We start from the raw sequence: 20,092 nt of genomic DNA, 5'->3' as shown, positions 1-20,092 counted from the left end.
ATTATTGTCAGTACATTTTTATTTTAATAAAAAGTGCATTTTTAGCAAGCAATACACGCCAAAAGGCTGAATAATGGTGCAAATATATTTACATCTTGGCTACCAGCATATATGAACCAAGCTACGGTGTATAGTTTACAAAATGACCACTTATTAGGTGTCTTACTGTCTCCAACTGTGGTTTCAAATGTTTGGCTGCTTTGAATTGTTGAATCATCCCACTTGTGCATCGCTGTAATGAACAATTGTTAGACTTGCCACAATGCTACTACGTCAAATTCAAATACAGAAAAAAACTTTTTACAGTCTTGGCAAGAAGGTGATGTTGGTGATAAAGGATCCAGAGGAGAGAGGATGTTGATTTGACTGTTGCTCATAATTGTCACCAAGTCAGCTTTTTCCTCTAGGTGTTGGATTTCTTCTCCCACTCCTATAAAATACAAAATGGGGATGGCAGCTGTTATCCATGTTCTAAGAGGAACCTCAGTAATCTGTTCCACTGACATGCTCCATCGTGCTGTCTCACCTTAGCTTTCTGCATGACGTTGCCTTTTGTGCCCACCATGGACGTGGGTCTGGTTTTTAGATTGGACGCAGAGTTGACAGGTGAAGCTGAGTCCGTGCTGATGTTGATGTTGGAGGGTTGGAGGCATGGTGATGATGATGATGATGATGATGATGTTGATATCATTATTGTTATTGTTGATGACAACGATGATGTCATCTGAACAGCGGGCACATTGGCTGCTTTAGGCTGAGGGTACAAATCACAGAATGTAATTATTTCAATAGAGTAGATGATGTGTTGAAATGTTTTATATTAATCGAGCTCTTCAAACCAAATGGATTCTGCTTTAAACACATTCCACAACTCGTCACGGAGAGTTTTTATATCCAGCACACTAACCGTTGATGTGTCCTGGCGGCTGCTGTCCAGTGTGGTTCCCAGTGTAAAAGGCCCCGACTCAACTTTCTTCAGATTTTCCTTCACTTCTACCAAGTGAAGCTCCACCTCCACCCTTCGGTGCTCCGCCACGCGGCACTCCTCCTCCTTTTGTTTCAAACGGGCTTCTAATAAGGCCTGCTGCTTGGAATCTGAGGGTAACGATATAGAGGTCACTCACACAGATCAATGTCTACCTTGTTGCTACAAGTGTCATCTGCTCCTACCTTGGCAGGCACTGATCTCTTCTCTGATCTCCTTCCTTTCCTTCCTCAGGTTTGCCAGACTGCTCCTCACCTCCTCCCTTTCTTTCTCAAGACAATCACGCTCATCGATGTAGCGTCGCAAATCTGCCTCTGTGCGGTTCTTTCCCAGTTTCACTTCGACTGCACCAGAACATCCTAATAATGAAAGATTCAAATATAAGTTAGCACCCTAATAAAAAAAATAAAAACAAAGCTATTTATTTATTTACCTTGACATTTGCACAAGGGAGACGATTTTACAAAAACATATATAATACTTAATAGAACAGGGTTTTTTTTCTTCAAATGAAAATCTTCAATTTCTACATAAGCTGTGGCTTCGTCTGCAAAGGAGGCAGGTTTGCACCAGGGGGAGCCATGGTAATGTAAAAGTACAGACGAAGGGAAGCAGTTCCCCTCATGCAGTTCAAGGGAAATAAAGCAGCAATATCATCTTCTGCTTCATGTTGTGATGCACCTTTTTAAAAAAAAAAAATACTGTATATAGGCAGTTATACTGATAATTAGAGATGACGAGGACAGCTTTAGGACAAGTTTTGCATAATACTTAGCACTAATATTGTTCTAATGGTGCACCCAGCAAACTATCTGTTTCTGTTTTCCCCCCTCACCTATTGTGTGTGCCTTTGGTCGCATGGGCTGAGGACTGTGAGGGAACCCAGCAGCAGTTGGGCCTTTGTGGATCTGTCCCCCAGCGCCGCCGAAAGCTTGTGGCACTCTCCTGGGTGTCTCCTGGCTTTGGTATGAGGTCTGAACTGAGTGGGCTTGTGGCTGTGGCGAAGTGGGAGTTGTTGAGATTTCATTGAATTCATGTCTTTGCTCCAGAAGACTAGTTGAACCGATCTGGAATCAACACACAAGATACAGAAGAGGAAGTGTTTTACTCATCTACAATTCTTTTCCTGTATTGATGTCAAGAAGTGATCTTGATATATTTTTTATGTACCTCTCGATGTGAGGAGTCCCTCTTGTCCTCGACACCTACTGGGGGAATGTCTGAATGTGTTTCTTTGACAGGTGAGACTTTACTGCCACCAGATGTATGAAGGAAGGAGCGCACAGGGATGAGGTCCAGGTAAATCCTGTTTTCAGTGTCCTGCTCTGTTCCCACTGAATTCTTAGCATCATGTGCGCATGTTACTTTATTTTCTTCAAGGTTGTTGTCCTCGCTGTCTGGCAGGCCACTCTCTTCAGCATCCTGTAGGACACGGGCGAAGTTAGAAAAGTCAGGAGTTGGAAAGTGACCAAATGTGAAGATGGAGTAAAAATAAAACTGAAACTAAACTAAGCTTTGGATTGCTGAGATCATTTGTGTAGAGTAAACCAGCAGCGTTCTCGTTCAACCATATATCGATGGCTTTAAAGATGTTTCTGAGTCCATCCATATTTATAGGGGTATTAGTGCACCATATTCTTTAAATATGTTCTCTGTAGAGGGGACCAGCCTCAGTTAAGGAAACAAGCTTGTCGGGGTAAAGGTGTCTCCTAAACCTGTTGTCACAGACAATCCTGTGTGGCCCTTGCTATGCATGCTGCTTGTGTTGTGACTTGGCTGTTGACCTTTGTGACACATTTTTCCATCAATCTCCCAGAAACAACTGAGTCAGAGTGAGTTGATTTGTGTCCGGTTAAATCTGAAAGTGCAATTGGTGAATGCAGTCATAGTGAGTCATCTGTTCCATCTAAGATAGCTCAGATGATGTGTTCTCAAGAGCTTCTGCGGAAATTCTGCTGCCGCTAGGTAGAGAGGAGATAGCGCTCTTGCAGAGGGTTCAATCCTTCCTTAGCTAAATCTTTTGCAGCTGTTTAGACTGAAGGCTGTTGCTGATGTCGGCTTATGTTTGGAGGGTGATGTGCTCATACGTAACTGGGCTGCTGTCCCTAGTGAATCTAATTGGAAACGAGTTCACCAAGTTGTTGCTCACTCTGCATACTGGTCGACTGAGCTCATTAATGCGATGTCTGGTCACTTGGGGCTTACTAAGACATGCAATTGGATGTTAAAACACATCTTTTGGCCTGGTTTAAAGTCAGATGTTGCTGAATATTGCTGAACTTGTCATGTTTGTCAGCCAGCTGGCAAACTTAACCAAGTGATTCCTCCTGCACCGCTGCAGCCTCTTCTTGTGATAGTTCCCCTATCAGAGAGGGGTTATCAGTAACTTTTGACTCTTGACCCTGACGCAGTAACCTTGTGCTCTGTCAAAGCCAAAACAGTTGTGTGAGTTTAGGTCATGGCTGTGAATTATCAGGTTTCTAGTGCTCATCATCCTGAGATCCAGGGAGCCCTAGAAATCTAAGCTACACACCTGTTGCCTTGTACTTGGCCCAGAGAGGGAAGAGAGCCTTCGTTCTTTTGCAGAAGTTTTTGGAGTCAGTGAAACTTCTGCAGGAGCAGTTGGGGGCAGATTCTCCAGCTAATGTTGTGTTTGACTACGTGAGTTCCTTCAGAGAATGGTCACTTGTGTTACTTGTGGACAAAGTCTAAGATGAAACGGCACTTTGACAAAAATGCAGTCCAGAGCTGTTTTCAGCCATACCAGGATCAGCTGTCCCTTCTCTGGTTGAGTGGGAGCCGAGTGACAGATTAGGTTTCCAATCTAGACAGAAAATGCCAATCTTGTGCCTGTCATACACTGTCAGGGAGAGTGAAGGTGTTGCTGCAGATTTAAGATTACTGGCAAGTACCATAAGACACTTCCCCTGATGTATATGGCCATTATTTGCTGTTTGAGCTGTAACAGATATTATTAATACATTTCTAGTCAATAACAGTTTAACAACAGTGAATAGAAAAAAAAAGCAATAAGCTGTTACAAAGATATTCAACCCTATTCGCTTTGGCTAACCTCAGTTCAGTTAGGTACACAGTTACTTTCATAAGCAGCCTAATTGGTTGTGGGGTGGTCTAGTGTCATGTATAATAATAATAATAATCATCATAATGGTGGTCTAGAATATTTATAATATTATATGTGACTGCTATTTCTTCACCACTTACATTAGGTTATAATAATGAATGCATCAGTCGGTTTCACACCTGGCAAATTTGCAAACAGGCTATGTCAGTGAGTGCCAGTGTAGTTGAGCAATTTTACATCATGTTGGTTCTTTGGCCTCCGCGTTATCTTTTACAGCCATGTAACTGATAACTCTTTGGGTACTGTCATCTTTTACATAAGCCAACATTCACTGCTAATGTTAAATGTGGTTAAGGTGTCAGAGTGTAACATCATGGTTTTATCAAGAAAACGCTCTACTAGACATGTAAAAATGCCAGGCTTACAAAGAGTTCAGTGAAGTGGACGACTTTTTTGCACAGAAATAGAATCTCGTGATCATGAATGATCCTTAAATTGATCAAACATTTGATTTGTGTGGTTGTGGATGGTGCGTTTTAATCTTGAACATACTTCTGGATCAGCTAAAGATGCCACGTCGTCGTATAGGTCGTCAGAGTTGTGAGGAATGGGGGGTGGGGCGTCTATGTAGGTGTTTGGCTCAGAATATCTCCTCTGCATGAAGCTGTAGAGAGACACAAGTAAAAGCCAAAACATCTCGGTTAAACAGTGTCACTAAACATGCACCCACGGAAATGCCCGTTTACGCAGATGGAAGCAATCATCTCACTATAAGGATGTCTTGGCTGCGTTGACGATGCTAGAGATCCTCTCAGCGTTGACGTAGTCGTAAGTCAGGTCCTCGGGGTCAGTTTTGCTCCCTGTCTGTGACAACAAGAGGCCAAGCCAGTGACCCATTTCTTCCGAAGTCTTAGCCTGGGAGGGGATGGGAGAACAGAAGAAAGGGCATTCAGTACATACCACGCACTTGCGACATCATTGTTTTAAACCCCCATGGTTTGTTACGTGCCATCCATCATGTTACATTAATAAAATGATTGCTACATCATTATTTCCCAGCAGCATTTTAATATACGAGGTCCTTTGATACAGCTCAGCTGAAATGTACCACTGAACCCAAAGTCAGCATCTGTTGATGACTAGAGCGCACATACACCATTTGATAGATACATTTAGAAATTACATATAAAAATTTGCTCTTATCAGAGAAGAACATGCGTTGACACCTATGCTCTTAAAACAGACATGTCATGGGATGCTATTTTTAATAAGAAACCTAACAACACCCATGATACGACAGTTTCGTCTTCTTTATTTTCATGTATCTTTATTTTGGGAGTTTCAAACGTTGAACGGCAGGTGATGATCTCACACCTATTTATCTGATAGTGAGAGAGCCTCTGACCAAACGAGCAGGCTGGTACTGGAAACCTAATGAATTCACACATATGTACACTCACATCTATACAAACATGCAGACCAACCTCGCATGCACACGTGCAGTATATTAGCCTGCTTAGGCTTAGCCTGATGTCGGTGGGTGTTTGGGATTCCTATAAGTGGCTGTACGCTGTCGCTTCTTACGAGAATTGCTGATAGTCTGTGTGTTCGGTCGCTCTCGATAAAAGCGTGTGCCAAATGACTACATGCATTTTTAAGAATAACCCTGTGAGGCTCTCATTTAAACCAAACACAACATGAGAACAGGAAATGTATATTGTGATCACCACATGTCATGGCCTGTTTTACCTAGCACCTCTAGCAGTAACGCTTCCAGTATGAGGCTGATGGCAAACTATTTCTTTGCGAGCCGTTCTTTACCTCTAGAGTTGCCAGCTGTGTGCCATCCATGTCGATCTTAAAAGAGTACAGGTGCTCAGGGCTGGGGTCAGGCGAAATACTGCAGCCCTCTAGGGTGACGGCCGGTTGGCTCACTTTTTTCCCCTTGTCCTGGTAAAACCACAGCTGACCGTTCTTGATTAGACACCAGCAGGTCTGCCAGTGGCTGTTCACGAACACGTTGAGGTAGCCTGGCAGAGAAGGGAGGAGGTAACCTGAGCGTGAGGTACCCGTTTATTCATCCAGTAACTAATCCTGTACGTGAATGCTTGAGAAGACAAGCAGCTCACACTGTATTTATTTATATTACGCAAAACAAGTTACTGTAACTTGATATTAGGACTTAACCCCCATTTGTTATTTGAATGCACGCTTAATGTAGACCACCCGCTATCCGGCAAGGGTCACAGAAAGGATAGGAGCTGCAGCCGAGTGATTTTCAGTACATTCTTTTGGATTTTACAGTTTAGCCTGACATTGTAAAGCCCCTGCTCACCTGACGTGTCCACGCATTTTTCTGAGCTCTCCAGGGAGGAGAGTTTTCTCTTTCCAATGTTCATAAGGTTACTGAACATCAAACCTGGGCCATATTTTTTCTTCACTGCAGAAAAGAGGAGAAAGATGAATTATTATGTATTTGCGTTCGAATGGCAGCAGCATGTCACTAAACATGCGTTGGAGGGACTCACCATCTTTGCTTTCGGGTGTTTCAATGTGGCTGTCGGTGCTGCTGCCGCTCTCTGAAGCCCCCGAGTGTCTTTCACTCAGCTCTCCCTGTAAGTTTGTATATGTATATTTAATTTAATAGGCACATAATTAACAATTTACATTTAATAACAGTTTAAAAATGGTTTAAATATTTGAAATTAGGGGTACCTTAGTACAAATAAGTCTTGGGGAGTCACATGCGGAGAGTGGGGAGTCACAGCTTTCCGCTGGCTTGGGACTGATCTCTTGAATCACCTAAAACACAAGAAGAGGTTGATCAGCTTAGAGACTCACACTTGGACCAATGCTTGTTTGTACTTTTGTTGAAATGGCTCACGGTACCTTCAGCCACTGCTCTGTCTGCTCCTTGCTCTGCAGCCCCAGCACGATGGCCTCCCCTCCTACGGGGATGATCTTCAGCTTGTGCTCTTTTCTCTTGGGCTGTTTTTCCTTGTAGACCACGCTGCAGCCCAACAGACTCACATCCAGCAGAGGAGTCTGCTCCTTGGAGCTTTTATAGCACTGAGGGGAGCAGAGATAAAATTGACTTAAGTAGCAGAGAACAATAGTAGACGGTCATGCTATTATATTTGTTTTCAGGTTGATTTATTGGATTAATATTTTCCGTTATTTTCTAAAAAAAAAAGGGAGCAAAAGCCACACATGAAGTTTAAAAAGATTTTGAGCCATTGCTTGTTATCTTTGTCCGTGTTGATTGACATTTAAAAGTTATAATTAGGGAATATAAACAGACCCCAGCCTTCATAAAAACCCTCTGCTCATGACCATAATTGTTGTACAGAAAACCTCACCGGGGCTTTAATTCAGATTTTCACACACAGTCTTTAACCCACCAGCAGGCGATGGTCTTTGATGACGCACAGCTGTTTGGCCCACTGGCCCAACCACTTCTTCCTCCACAGGAAGGCACAGATCGTAGCATCCTTCATCAGCTCGATGGACGCCTCAGCGGATGGCCACTGGTGCTGGGCTGACTTTCCCCTGGTCACTTCCTCCTCATCGTAGGACTCATATGAACTGCTAACGGCCTCTCCATCATCTAGGAAGCAAAAATCATAGGCGACAATGTCATCACTAAGTCAATTTAAATAAATAATAAAGGTGGGTTTTAAAGGGAGAAAAATCCATATGTTGACTTTTTCAACAGAAGAGGAGGCTTGTTGTTGATGTAATTGTTTTGTTTTACACATTCAGGATCCTGTTCATGCTGGACCATGAAGGCCAGGTGACATACTGTTCTGTTCATGCACTACATGCCTCCAATGATGGCAAGACCCAAGACATGCCACACACAAACACACACTGACAGAGAGGTAGCTACCCCTGGTGATAACGGCATAGACTACACTGTCAGAGCTCTGCACTCGCATCCAGGGCCCTGAGAGGAAGTTGAAAGAGTCCAGATCTAAACGGCAGCAAGAAGGAAGAGGTGGAAAAGGAGCAGGAGGAAGATGAAAATGCCTTTAAACACCGTTATAAAGACGAGAAGAAACTGTGAAACTGAGCTTTTGCATTTCTGCATCAATCTACAGTTCACGTGGGGTTGTATAAGAAATAACCTGCAGGCTGTATCTAATCAGAAGCTGAAGAACTCGGTGGTATGATATTTAAATGATATTTAACCACCAGTGTGAAGCAGCAGTTCTCAAGAAATGCCTGAAATTTTTTTGCAGAAACTGGAAATGTGTCATATTATACATGTAAATGACCCTGCTGCATCGTTGCTGACAACAATGCAGAAAGTGGGTGCCAGCTGTCAGTATGTGATAATTTTTTTTTTTACATGGTGTGAAACCACTTTCTGTTTCTGTCAGTTTCCATTGTGGTCAACGGGGTGTTTGTAGCTTTGTAATAACTGGAGTACAGCCACAGCATTTACTGGTGAGCTACAAAAACAGGATGTTTTCCATGATGAAACAGCGCTAAGTGGCAAACACACGACACATGAGGATCACAGGAGTTCTTACCATTGATTGTTTCTTCATAGGGCTGAGCCTCCTCATAGTAACTCTCTGAAGTGTCTATACAGGCCGGAGAAGGAATTGGGGGTAAGGGAAACGGCTCCCGTAATACCACACCCTGAAAGATGATAGAGTGGGGGGGGGAAGAGGTGATGGGTTATTGCCATGTTCCTACAGCTTCCATACATGCATGTTCAGTGAATGCCCTGCAAGAGGAAAAATGTAACAGCACATACACACACCTACACACACACACATCTGACCCGGTGACCCTGGAGAGTAATACGTTTGGGCATGGAAAAGAGAGAGCACATGTATTTATGCTGTATATGTGTGGGCCCAGCAGCTTCCCTGAAATCAGTCAGCAGCCTGGCTGCACTTCTGTCTTCATTCTCATCTCCTGTGTGGTAAAGACCGCCCGTCTGCTCCTTCCCATACTGCTGGAAACCACCCGACTCTCGGCTGCACGGATGCTAAATGAGTCTCAGTTCATTTGGGATCTCTCCATTACATTAATATTAGACTAAGATCGGTAAATCAGCTACATTGAGTTAATTCAAAGTCCCTTTGTAAGACCACTTACATTTGTGGTGTGTTTACTTCACACTGGAAGATGTGACACAGTCACACTGGAAACATATAAAATCTATATGTACGTACATGTGTACTTGTGACTCATACCTTGTGGTTAAAGTGAAAACTCGGCACAAGATGAAATATCACAGCTGTCACCAATCTACGGTGGCTGTTAGAAGATGGGAGATGTGCAAGCTTTGTCTTGAGAAAATCAGTAATGAGCTGCTAGTGAAGATAAAATCTTTGATTTATTTCCAGATTAGAAAAACGTAATGAAGATAAGACAAGACAGAGATCAGTGGAGGTATGATACTTAAGATGCCAGAGAAAGTAGTTGAAGGAATGACACTTGTCTTATTTAATAATCCTTCTTGCAAATTAGAGCCTGTTATATGCAGTTGCTACTAGAAAAGCTTTTTTCTCCACTGAACTCTATAAAACCCTATGACTTGAATGACAAAAAGTGATTTCTTAACTATGTCTAATGTTTCCTCCCAGTGCTGATACGAACAAGCTGTCTGTATTCCTTCATTTTCAGTTTACTTTCCCCTTAGGCGGTCGAAATTCTCTGCAAGATCACAGAAATATGAAATATAACCCTTCAGCGGCGGAGCTTCGTGTAGCATGCAAAACATGTCGGACGGAGCCGGTCTCCGTGGAAAAGTAGGAGCTTTCACAAAGTGGCTTTTAAGATCGGTTTTGTTCAGTTAAGGGTGAAAATCTGTTGGTCGAGACTACTTTAGCTGCTCTTCCATGTACAATAGATGTATTTGACACAGACGAAGCTACAGTTGTCTTCTCACAATATAAATCTGAAATTAGCTTAGATTTACAAAATACTGAAACTAATTATATTCGTCTGTTTGTATTAAAAATCACAAAATAATCATTTCTGATGTGGTGCAGTCAGAGACAATCCCAGCGCCTCCCTGTGAGCTCTTTTCCCACCATCAGTGAACTACAATATTTCCTGTAACACATAGCAGATGCAGTAAGCTCTCATAATAACTGGCGTCATGTCACGGTCCACATGCAGTCATGGTGACGAACGCTTTGTTTGTGTCACTAGTCCTGCCTGCCAGAAAAGTGGAGCGAGACGGAGGCGTTATCGCTGAGGTTTGAGGAGGGGAAACATCAGATATACATTATGGAGCTGAAGATGGTTCATAATGCAAGTTTCAGCAAATATTAATATCAGAATGGCATTTCTAATGGGGTGTGCTCAGTAAAGACACTAACATTGTAATTCATTGCATATTCTTAGTTGATGCACATCATGTTACTATATAACTGTGGCTTAGATAAAGATCACATCACATTGCATGACCAATAAATGCACCAATCCATCTAATCTCAAGGGGACTCGTGTACTTCTCCTTGCCACGTTACACGTTTCATTGTGTGTTTCCAGGTCAAAATTTGAACTCAATGCATTACTGTCATTGTTAAAAGGGAATTTCTAACACGACATGACCCCAGAACTAAGAGAGACAGCTACAAGCACTCTCAAGCCCACAGTGGCTTTCATAAGAAAAAAAAAAAAAAGATTCTTCGGAGGAAATGCCTCTCTAAAGTGAGGAGCATGCACATACACACAACCGCAATAACAGTGTAAACTGCTCTGCAGTGAAAAAAACAGCAGTCCAGGCATCTGCTATTAATTAAAACAGAAGAGCCAGGCATTCCAGAGCAGCAGCAGCAGCCCCCTAGACCGCCCACTCACCCTTATCTCTAACTTTTTCTCTCCCCAATTCACTCATCTTCGAAAAAAAAGTTAATCTATTTCTTGTTTGGGTCAAAGCTAAAGAGGAGTATGGCAAAGCCTTCCACAGGCTGATATGAAAAAGAAAAGGGAAGGGAACACGCCAGGTGTTTATCTGTAAGCGTCCTTACTGCCAGGAGACTTTGCCTTTATTCCAACTCTTTAATAATCACTTTAGACCTCCACTTCTCACTTCTGGTCCACACACACACACACACACACACACAAACATCCTCACCACAGAAACGTCGTGCAGAAGGATTGGATCGAGGAGTTAGAGCATAAATAACAAAGCAAAGAGAGAGGGGGTGGCAGAGGAGTAAGAGGGGTGTGGTGGAGGGGCTTAGAGTAAAGAGTGGGAAAAAGAGCCCAAAAAACGAACAGTCAGAGGAACATGGAAAATCCCTGGTTCCCATGCCAAGAATCCGGCACAGCAAAAACACACACACACACATACACACACGCACACACACACACACACACACACACACACACACACACACACACACACACACACACACACACACACGCACAGAGTGTATCTGAAAGCCTGCTGGGAGCACAGAGCAAAGGAGAAGGTAGTGATAAAAATAATCAGTGCAGCTCAGCTTTGGAAATCCAGATTCAGGAGAAACCTCCGGGCCCTTTACTTTCTCTCTTCCACTTGTAACACAGAATTTCTCCGGTTAGAAATCTAAAAACTGAAAGTAGAATGAATGGAAAATGTAAAAAAAAAAAGCCAGCGAATGTCAGTTTTGGGGTGGGACGCAGAAAAGCAGAAAACAAAACCTTCACATGACACAAATTCTGCATGTGCTGTATTTATCTTTCCATTATTTCGCCTTCTTGGGAACACTCTGACCTCCTCGAAACCGATCACACTTTTGATTTCAGATTGAGTTTTACTCCATTTGTATGCACAAATGTTTATTTACCAACCTAAATAATAAAAATCTAAACTAGTCCTGTAAAACCACACCGGACAAACGGAGCAACGCTGGCATATAAAGTAATCATAATAAATTGAGCCAGTATTCATGCTAGCCAGTCATATTGTGAGTACGATAATCACCAGTTGCCAGCAGCCACATTACCACTTACTGTGCATGTCAACAGTTTCCTTTCCCTGCCTGACGCTTGCGAGTGGCACAGCTGCTATCTATAGTACGGCTCTATTTTCAGACCATGCAGACGGGACGCAATGGAACTCTCACAAACCTTTATTTATCGGCCAGTTCTGGGGACGAAATGGCAAATCGACACTAGAGTCTGTTTTAGTGAGAATAAAGACCCTGGTTTAAGAGATCATGGAAGTGCCTGAAGGCCTGGGAGTCAACCAGGATATTCATGCTGAGAATGCGTCCCTTGATCTAGAGGACAGGGAGCACCAGGCGGGCTGGCTGAGAGTGAGGGTGGAGGAGAGCTGGTTCGCTGTCGAGCGGGCCTTGCTGGCAAGGCACAGTGCCTACTTCTGTGCTCTCTTTCAGTCTGGGATGACCGAAAGCCAGCAGGACGAGCTCTACCTGAGGGGAGGAGTGCACGCGAGGGGCTTCCTCATCGCGCTTGCTGTCTGCAGGGGCGAGGTTCCCACCCTACGCGATCCGGATGAGCTCGTGGAAGCTGTAGAGTGTGCTGCTTTCCTACAGGTCGCGTGTTTGGTGCGGCATCTTTGTGACATTATCGATTCAGACAACTGTCTCCTGCTTTACCAAGCAGCCTCCATCTTTGGGGTGCACGCACTCTTTCACAGCGCCGCCCTGTTTCTCTGCGACGCTTTCGATGACCTGAAGGAAGCGGCAGAGAATACGATCCCAGAAGACCTGCTACAATATTCGCAAACATTGTCTCCTGCTGCTTATATTGCGATAGGTACTCATTCTCCTTCTGTGGAGCTGCTGCATGACTCCTTTAGGATTGTTTGCTACCTTGATGAAAGAGAGGGAGAGTGGAAGCATCTGACAAACCTCCCAACTTTCTGTAGCACTTCTATGGCTGGTGTGGCAGTGCTGGACAATCGACTGTATATCGTAGGGGGAGTTTATGGTTATGGTAAGGACACAGTAGACAGCAGTTTTTGTTACAACCCTGATACAGGGGTTTGGACTACACTTCCGGGTCCCCAGCAACCAAGATATGACTTTACCCTGCTGGGGCACGAGGGCAAACTCTATGCCATCGGCGGTGAATTCCAAAAACAAATCATTTCCCAAGCAGAAAGTTACGACACTGTGAAAGCCGAGTGGACTTTTATACATCATGCCCCTAGACCTATAGCATCTGCAGCTTGTGCTGTTGCAAGACGGAGGATGTTTGTTTGCTTCTGGAAACCACCAGACACCACAGATATCTATGAATACATACCAGCGAACGACGAATGGAAACTCGCCACCACACTGATCAGAAGTCAAAGTTATGGTCACTGTATGGTGGCCCACAGGGACAACTTGTATGTAATGCGCAACGGGCCTTGCGACGACTTCCTGCGCTGTCTAATAGACTGCTACAATATCACGACAGCGCAGTGGACAGCCCTGCCTGGACACTACATAAACAGCAAAGGGGCGCTGTTCACTGCAATGGTACGAGGGGACTCCGTGTTCACCGTCAAACACATGCTCACGCTTCAATACATCGTCGCTGAAGATGGATGGAAGCCCCGCAGGCAGATGAAGGGATTTCCAAAGAGCGGCTCTCTGTGGACGTGTTTACTTAGGCTTCCCAAGACGGGACCAGCTATACCGCAGCTGGACGCAGAGGGGAAGGAAGAAGACATGTCCCTGCCAGACACGGTGGACGCAGTACCACAACTGTGAAATGACTGCACAAGTGAAAAACACTGTCAACTAAATGTAAGTGTGTTGCAGAATTAAAAAAAGAAACAACGAGAGACTCTGGACTTTGCAGAGGGGCAACAGTGTTGTTCATTTCAGTGCATTCACTTTCTCACACACTCACCCTTGTACACACACATGCTGACACTAAGCATTTGTTCTGATTAGCAACAGCTGCTACTGTAGTTTATGTCAGGAGAGGCCACTGTGTGCGCGCCCACGTGTGTGTGTGTGTGTGTCTGTGTGTGTGTAAAGTTCAAAGGCACTGACGGGATGTTCTAAACCTCTCATTCTCTGTGTTTTTCCTGAAGTCACACTGGGCCAATTCAGGAGCCACCCACCTCTTGTACAACATAAAACACACCTCAGCTCCCTCTCCCACTCTTAAACACTGACTTCCCCATGTTTGTTACGCCACAAGTGATTAAATACCCGTTTCTGTGGAAGAATATATTTCACGTCTGAGAGTTGTGGGAATTGGTTTGTATGGAGAGAGTGTATGTTTTTTGGTATATTAAAAATCACCTTTATAATAGCTAGATAGCTGGTGATCACTTACTGTTCTGGGGGTTGGAAGGTCAGGCAGGATCTTCTGTGGGACGGGAACATATTTAGCTGTTTTTCCCATGTTTAAGGTGTCTGATCTGTCATCTAGTTAATAAAAATACACAGAGAGAGTTCAGTGTGTTGCAAACCCCAGGTTGAAATGATGAGAATATCGCTGGTAATATAACTGTGTGGTTTATTAATTGTACCATACTGTAGAAATACAAGTGCACAACTTTAACACAGTCACTTTAAATACCGCATATTGAATCTTCTTTAAACACGTCTGTCTTGAAATCAAAACCACAGAACATCTTCAAGCTATGAGTTACAGTAGCAAATCCTTTTTGTAGCATCATGAGGGATGTTGTACCATAATGTGCAATTGAAACTATGCATTTGGAGAATGCAGAGAAGCACTATAATAAAATGGTTGATTAAAAAATTACAATTTCCCACAGAAAAGTGCTGTAACATCTATCTTCACTGTTGAAATATACCCTCTAGTGCTCACTCAAACCACATTCTTTATCACTGCCTAAATATAACAGGTCAGTCTCATATGGTGCAGCGCAATGAAGAGACACACAGGAAATGGTGGGTTAGAGGAGGGGGGCTGAGGGAGGTGCTGTTGCGCGGCAGCTTACTCTCATGTCTGCTATTCCCTTGTATCGTTTCAAATTGTGTATAAGATGCAGAAACATAAAAGGTATGAATAGTGTTCGACTGACTGGGTGGTTAATAACAAATCAACACCAACTATCTGAACCACACTTTAAACAGGAAATCACACCTTTTTTATCTTTGTCCTTCCCAGGAACAAGGACCTTGTTCATGTAGATGTATTCCTCGTCAGCACCTGTGTGGAGACAGCGAAAGTTAACAGTTAACAACTGTCATCGGTCAACTTTGTACTATACATGCACGTTGTGCATCTGTAGGATGAAGATGACATCACTGGAACTGCTGGAACTATAGTCCTAGTAAAATCTGTGGAAGGATAGGTGTGAACCCATCACCTTGCACATTCATCCAACCAAACGTCTGAGAGGCGTATATTCTGACATATGTCTAATCAAATACACGTACAAGTTCACGCTATACCTGTAAACAATCGGAAAAGCAGCACATATACCGCCTTCAGGATGAATTTGGATGTAGCGCTGATGAAAAAAAGCTGACTCCACATAAACAAACTTTCATCATGATTGTCAAACGTCAAGGATTAAAGGGGAATTTCACCCAAACAAGTATCCCATTGTGCAGACAGATGGGCCTATTATTGACACCCACTCTTACCATGGCAGGCATTCATCACACATTAGTCAGAAACCTCCTTGCCTGCACAGATAGAGCACTGTATAACATCTATCTTTGAAGTTTCTGCAGCTTGTACTAACTGAAATTTACAATGCAGCTCCTGAACTTGGTCCATCTGCTCGGACCAGCCTGGGCTTCCAAAGAGTTGACATTAAAACAGGTTGGAAATAAAGCTGTTTAATTAAAGGGAAAATAAGAAAATGCGGTATTTACAGTAATTGCTGTGGTTTCTTGTGACAACAATCAAAACACAATGATTGCAAATTGAAGTGCTTGACACGGTGAGATGAACATAACCTGACATTTTCTCTGAGCTGCCGCCAGCGACTCCGTTTGACATCTCTTTCTACTCAAATCAAAATATTTACTGGTCAGTTTGAACATTCAGATTTTTCAGTTTAAGCAATAAGTGGAGATTATGAAACACACACTCATGTCATGCACCAATACTGAAGTCAGCTGAGTGAGAAAAAGGAGTCGAGGGAGTGCTGGAGCCTTTCCCAGCTGTCACTGGGAGAGAGTACAGACAACCATCCACACCTGTGGTAAAATTTAGAGTCACCAATTATCTAACTAACATGCATGTTGAACACAGACACGGGGAGAACATGCAAACTCAACACAGAAATACAAGGGGCCGACCCGTGGATTGGCACCTGGGTCTTTCTTGCGACAGTGCTAACTACTACTTGCCACCGTGCCACCCGGGCTTTAACATGGTGGAGTAATTACAAGCTGGCAAAGACATCGCCATAACATTGCCACATAAACAGTCTGAATGAATTGCGTTTTTTAAACAATAAACCCTGCGGTTTTTGGTATGGCCGGCTCCAGCTGCTTACTGTAACCTGTTATGGGAATTTGTTCCGGAGCTGCGATGCAGTTTTAAGGAAGGTTGTTTAATCAAATTAAATATTTTAGCTGACTAAGAAGATACCCCGAGAGGAAATCAAACAAAACTCGAACCATGGGCGATACTCTGGAGAAGGTTCCTCCTTTGAAATAGATATCATGAGGTAAAACCTAACAGCAGCAGAACGAAATTGTGCTTTCGACTCTACAGTGAAAACACATTTTCGGGGGAACAGAGTTGAAACGCTATTTATAAACTGTTGCTGAAAGGAAGTGAGCATCCCTAGAGGATAAATGTAGCTTCGGAAAAATGATACAGCTTGGAGCCAGGAGAGGAAATATCGAGAGACGAGTCAAGGAACAGAGCACGACTGCTTGTGTGTGTTGGGTGAGCAGTTGTGCGAGTGTGTGACAGACACAGAACGAGAGAGAGAGAGGAAGTGGCAAAACCTATGTTGGCCTTTCTAGTCATAAAGTAAGTGAATGTAAAGAAGTTGGACTAAATATCCTGAGTAGACTAGATTAGTGATTTGAAATCAGTGTTGAGTGCATGCAGAGGTTTCTGTTGGAAAATTAGGATTATTCCCAATTAATCACACACCTGGAGGCCAAGGCTTGACCCAGCCTCCGTGTTGAGCTGCTTCACACAGTAACTAACGCAGGCACCGTAAATCACATCAGCCCGGCAGCACTTGCACCGTTTTCATGTTGCGTGTCAAATCCAGTGAGTTAGAAAAACAAACATGTCTTTAGTTGTTTGTCAGAGTACTTTAACATACGCATCCACCGTTTTACGATGAAGCAAGAACCATTTTGACTGATTTTAGTTTGCCTGTAAGCCTAGAAGTAATAGCTGCAATCATTCAAAACAGAGAAAAGGAGCAGATCTGATAACCCTGCAAGGGAGGCACTGTGGAAATGCAGGCACGCCATGTAACTCGCTCGCCACAAAGTGATATTAAGCAACCAAAATGGGATAAAAGATCCCAAATGTATTTGTTAATAAAGACCTGCAAGAGTATAATTATTACACAGTGGTTACTGAGAGTTTATAATAGCAAAGAAATGGCTGGAGTGGGTTGCTGGATAGCTTCTTCTAAGCCAAACTGGCCGCAGTGTAAGCTCGTAGAATTGTGGGAAACACAGAAAGACAGGACATGACCACACGTTACATAAGGTGCTTTGCATAAAGACGGTCAGACTGCCAGTTATTCTGTTTACCCAGTTACCCAAATTTAAACATGTGGTCAAACATCAACCAGTGTAACTGTCTTGTAAAAAAAAAAAAAAAAAAACATTAGGAAATGCATTAAATGAATGAATCCCACAAAGGAAATGGCTCGTGACGCCTCTTTTCTCTGAAATAGTTTTACTCTCGATTGTTTGTTTTACACGTCCTGCATGTAGTTGAATAGGTTCACTGGTTGTTTTTTCCTGGTTTAACTGGTTAAAGCTGGTTAATAGTAAATAATAAATTCAATTACAGACATTTCATGAGACTGGAACTTTACAGTAACTCTAGGATTTCCTGTCGCCTTTATCGAGGTAAAAGAGAGTAAAAGTCAGCTCCCGACACAGAGCAGGCAAGATTTGATCTCCCTCAGGAATGAAAGAATGAAAGAGTTTGTGGTTTTCACATTGAGTTAGTTACACGTCCTGGGCTGTTATCAACATTTGGACCATTTACAATAATATATACAGTCACACTCTCCACACAGTTTATGTAATTACTTTGCTTGAGATTTAGCTAAAATAAAAGATTGAAAAATGCACCAGCATTGTTATTCTGTACTTTGATGTATGTATTTAAACACTTATTTCCAAAGCAGGCACAACAATTTTCTCTTTCACTAATGTGATTTTTCAAATACAACTATTATATTACAAGGTATTACTCCATCTAAGAGTTGTTTCCAATCTTTTACTTCCCACTTGGCTTTGTTTTTTATTAATTTCCCCCCAAAGTATCCACGTTTTTGTTGCACCTTTTGCAGATAAGGGCTCTGCTCCGCGTACAGTATGCAGGTGGTTCAAAGGCAGGTCCACTCCCTGTTCAACAACATTATATGTTTATTCTGCGAATGAATTCCTCATACCATTGGAAGAACTGTAGCTCTTGAGGAGATCAGCAAGCAAGCCCTTCTGCACGGTGGCGTTTCCACTCAGTGTCTCCTTGTCCAGGAGGAGCAGGAAGCGGTGGAGCTCCATCAGGAGCTGGTCCAGCACTGGAAGCACAGACAGACAAGTAGGTCTCAGTGGTACAGCACAATAAAAAAAATCCCCAATGCTAAATGTTACTACACCTAAAAATATGTAGGAGTATTAAAACAATGGCTTTAGATCAGAACTGTCATCATAAAGAAAAAGAGTAGCCGCGAGCAGAGGGTTATAAAGTTTGTGATGTTTCCAGATGGAAACATTCTGAATATTCTACTTTATGGCTGAGAACAGGGAGTTCAACTCCAGGTCTTGTCCTTTACAATTGTTTCAGCTGCTAGTTTGTTAGTTATTTCACTCTCACCGTGTTTTAAGCTCCATGTTGTACGCCAACATTTTACACGGGAGTGACTTTTTCGAGGCTTTTAAGCTGGCAACGGTCAGTAACCATTCAGACTTTATGTCATTCGCTTGTTTCCCTGATCTGGTTGCTATTGACAGTCGCAAGTCATTTTGAGAGTTGCATGGGTTTAGCGAAAGGTCAAGTCCAGAGGAGGGAGGAGCTCGGGTCAGAGTCGGCAGGGCCTCTGTGTCTGGGTATAGCCCACACACATCCTTCAGGGGTCAGCGCTGAGCTCACAGCCCTCTCCGCTGTGTGGGGAGCTCTTTGTGTTTCCCTTCACTGTCTCTTGGCCTGAATAGGCCCCTTGCTACAGTGGGCCTCAGTGTGTGAGCGCTTCACCAGAAGGGGAATAAAGAAGAGAGACTTTATTAAAGGAAAAGGTGGGACACAAATTTGGTGGGGGTATGTTACTGTTCTTAGAAACAGGAATGCATAAAATCCCCCCAGAAATGTATGCCATCACCTTTTTGCTCTTTAAACAGCTTTACCTTAGCTACTCGACTAAAACACAAAGTTTAAAACAACGACGAGCAGGCCAACGTTTGTAATGCCAGACTATTTTTCGCATAGTTACATAGACTGTGACTTTAAAGAGAGCAAGGCTAGCTGTCTCCACAAAGTTTTTTAAAGCGCTAAACTAATCACGTCCTGGCTCATGACACGAACATGACACAAACTGAAAACTGCCTCACATTTAAGCAACACATTTATAACACTTAATCGTTTGCAGCACTTGCTGTTTATAATCTGTTGACCCTTAAAAACACTTTCCCTTTGAAACGGTGTCAGAAATCCCTATGCTGTGCACATCCTTTAGTCTTAACAAATCAAGAACAGCTTTAAATGGACTAAATGTTTGGATTTAATCTTAACAATTAGGACAGAGGCTCCTTAACAGCTCTTATAAGTAAAACTGAAATTAAGCTTAAAGTAAATAAACAAACATTTATATGTGGAAATCATCTGACCCTACTCATCACCAATCACAAAACTATTATAAAGACCTGTAAACTGCTCCTCTCTGTTTGAACTCCCCTTAAAACTGT

At 43.0% G+C, this 20,092-nt stretch overlaps 2 protein-coding genes across 3 annotated transcripts in view; one reads left to right on the top strand and one right to left on the bottom strand.

Moving 5' to 3' along the window:
- Position 1: 1 nt before the first annotated feature.
- afap1l2 (actin filament associated protein 1-like 2) overlaps positions 2–20,092 on the bottom strand; it is a 30,321-nt gene continuing 10,230 nt past the window's right edge. The window contains exons 2-19 of one of the 2 annotated variants that reach the window (XM_026351270.1): positions 18,583–18,711; positions 15,108–15,173; positions 14,328–14,419; positions 8,606–8,717; positions 7,472–7,677; positions 6,960–7,139; positions 6,786–6,872; positions 6,599–6,683; positions 6,406–6,510; positions 5,892–6,100; positions 4,840–4,985; positions 4,623–4,734; positions 2,156–2,407; positions 1,821–2,052; positions 1,171–1,344; positions 908–1,095; positions 527–754; positions 2–430 (exon numbers count right to left, since the gene is read on the bottom strand). In XM_026351270.1, the coding sequence (XP_026207055.1) occupies positions 404–430; positions 527–754; positions 908–1,095; positions 1,171–1,344; positions 1,821–2,052; positions 2,156–2,407; positions 4,623–4,734; positions 4,840–4,985; positions 5,892–6,100; positions 6,406–6,510; positions 6,599–6,683; positions 6,786–6,872; positions 6,960–7,139; positions 7,472–7,677; positions 8,606–8,717; positions 14,328–14,419; positions 15,108–15,173; positions 18,583–18,711 (2,630 nt within the window). In that variant the 3' untranslated portion in view covers positions 2–403. Of the gene's footprint in view, positions 431–526; positions 755–907; positions 1,096–1,170; positions 1,345–1,820; positions 2,053–2,155; positions 2,408–4,622; positions 4,735–4,839; positions 4,986–5,891; positions 6,101–6,405; positions 6,511–6,598; positions 6,684–6,785; positions 6,873–6,959; positions 7,140–7,471; positions 7,678–8,605; positions 8,718–14,327; positions 14,422–15,107; positions 15,174–18,582; positions 18,712–20,092 lie in introns of those variants that run through there. The other variant, XM_026351271.1, reaches the window with a different exon arrangement.
- Positions 12,003–13,836, top strand: LOC113156257 (kelch repeat and BTB domain-containing protein 13). The gene has a single exon (XM_026351274.1). It carries the CDS (start codon positions 12,245–12,247, stop codon positions 13,748–13,750), a length of 1,506 nt encoding a protein of 501 aa, XP_026207059.1. The 5' UTR covers positions 12,003–12,244; the 3' UTR covers positions 13,751–13,836.

The sequence above is a fragment of the Anabas testudineus genome, chromosome 19, assembly GCF_900324465.2.
Source record: "Anabas testudineus chromosome 19, fAnaTes1.2, whole genome shotgun sequence".
In the NCBI taxonomy this organism is placed as follows: Eukaryota; Metazoa; Chordata; class Actinopteri; order Anabantiformes; family Anabantidae; genus Anabas; species Anabas testudineus.
This window is presented reverse-complemented; position numbering and strand designations above follow the sequence as displayed.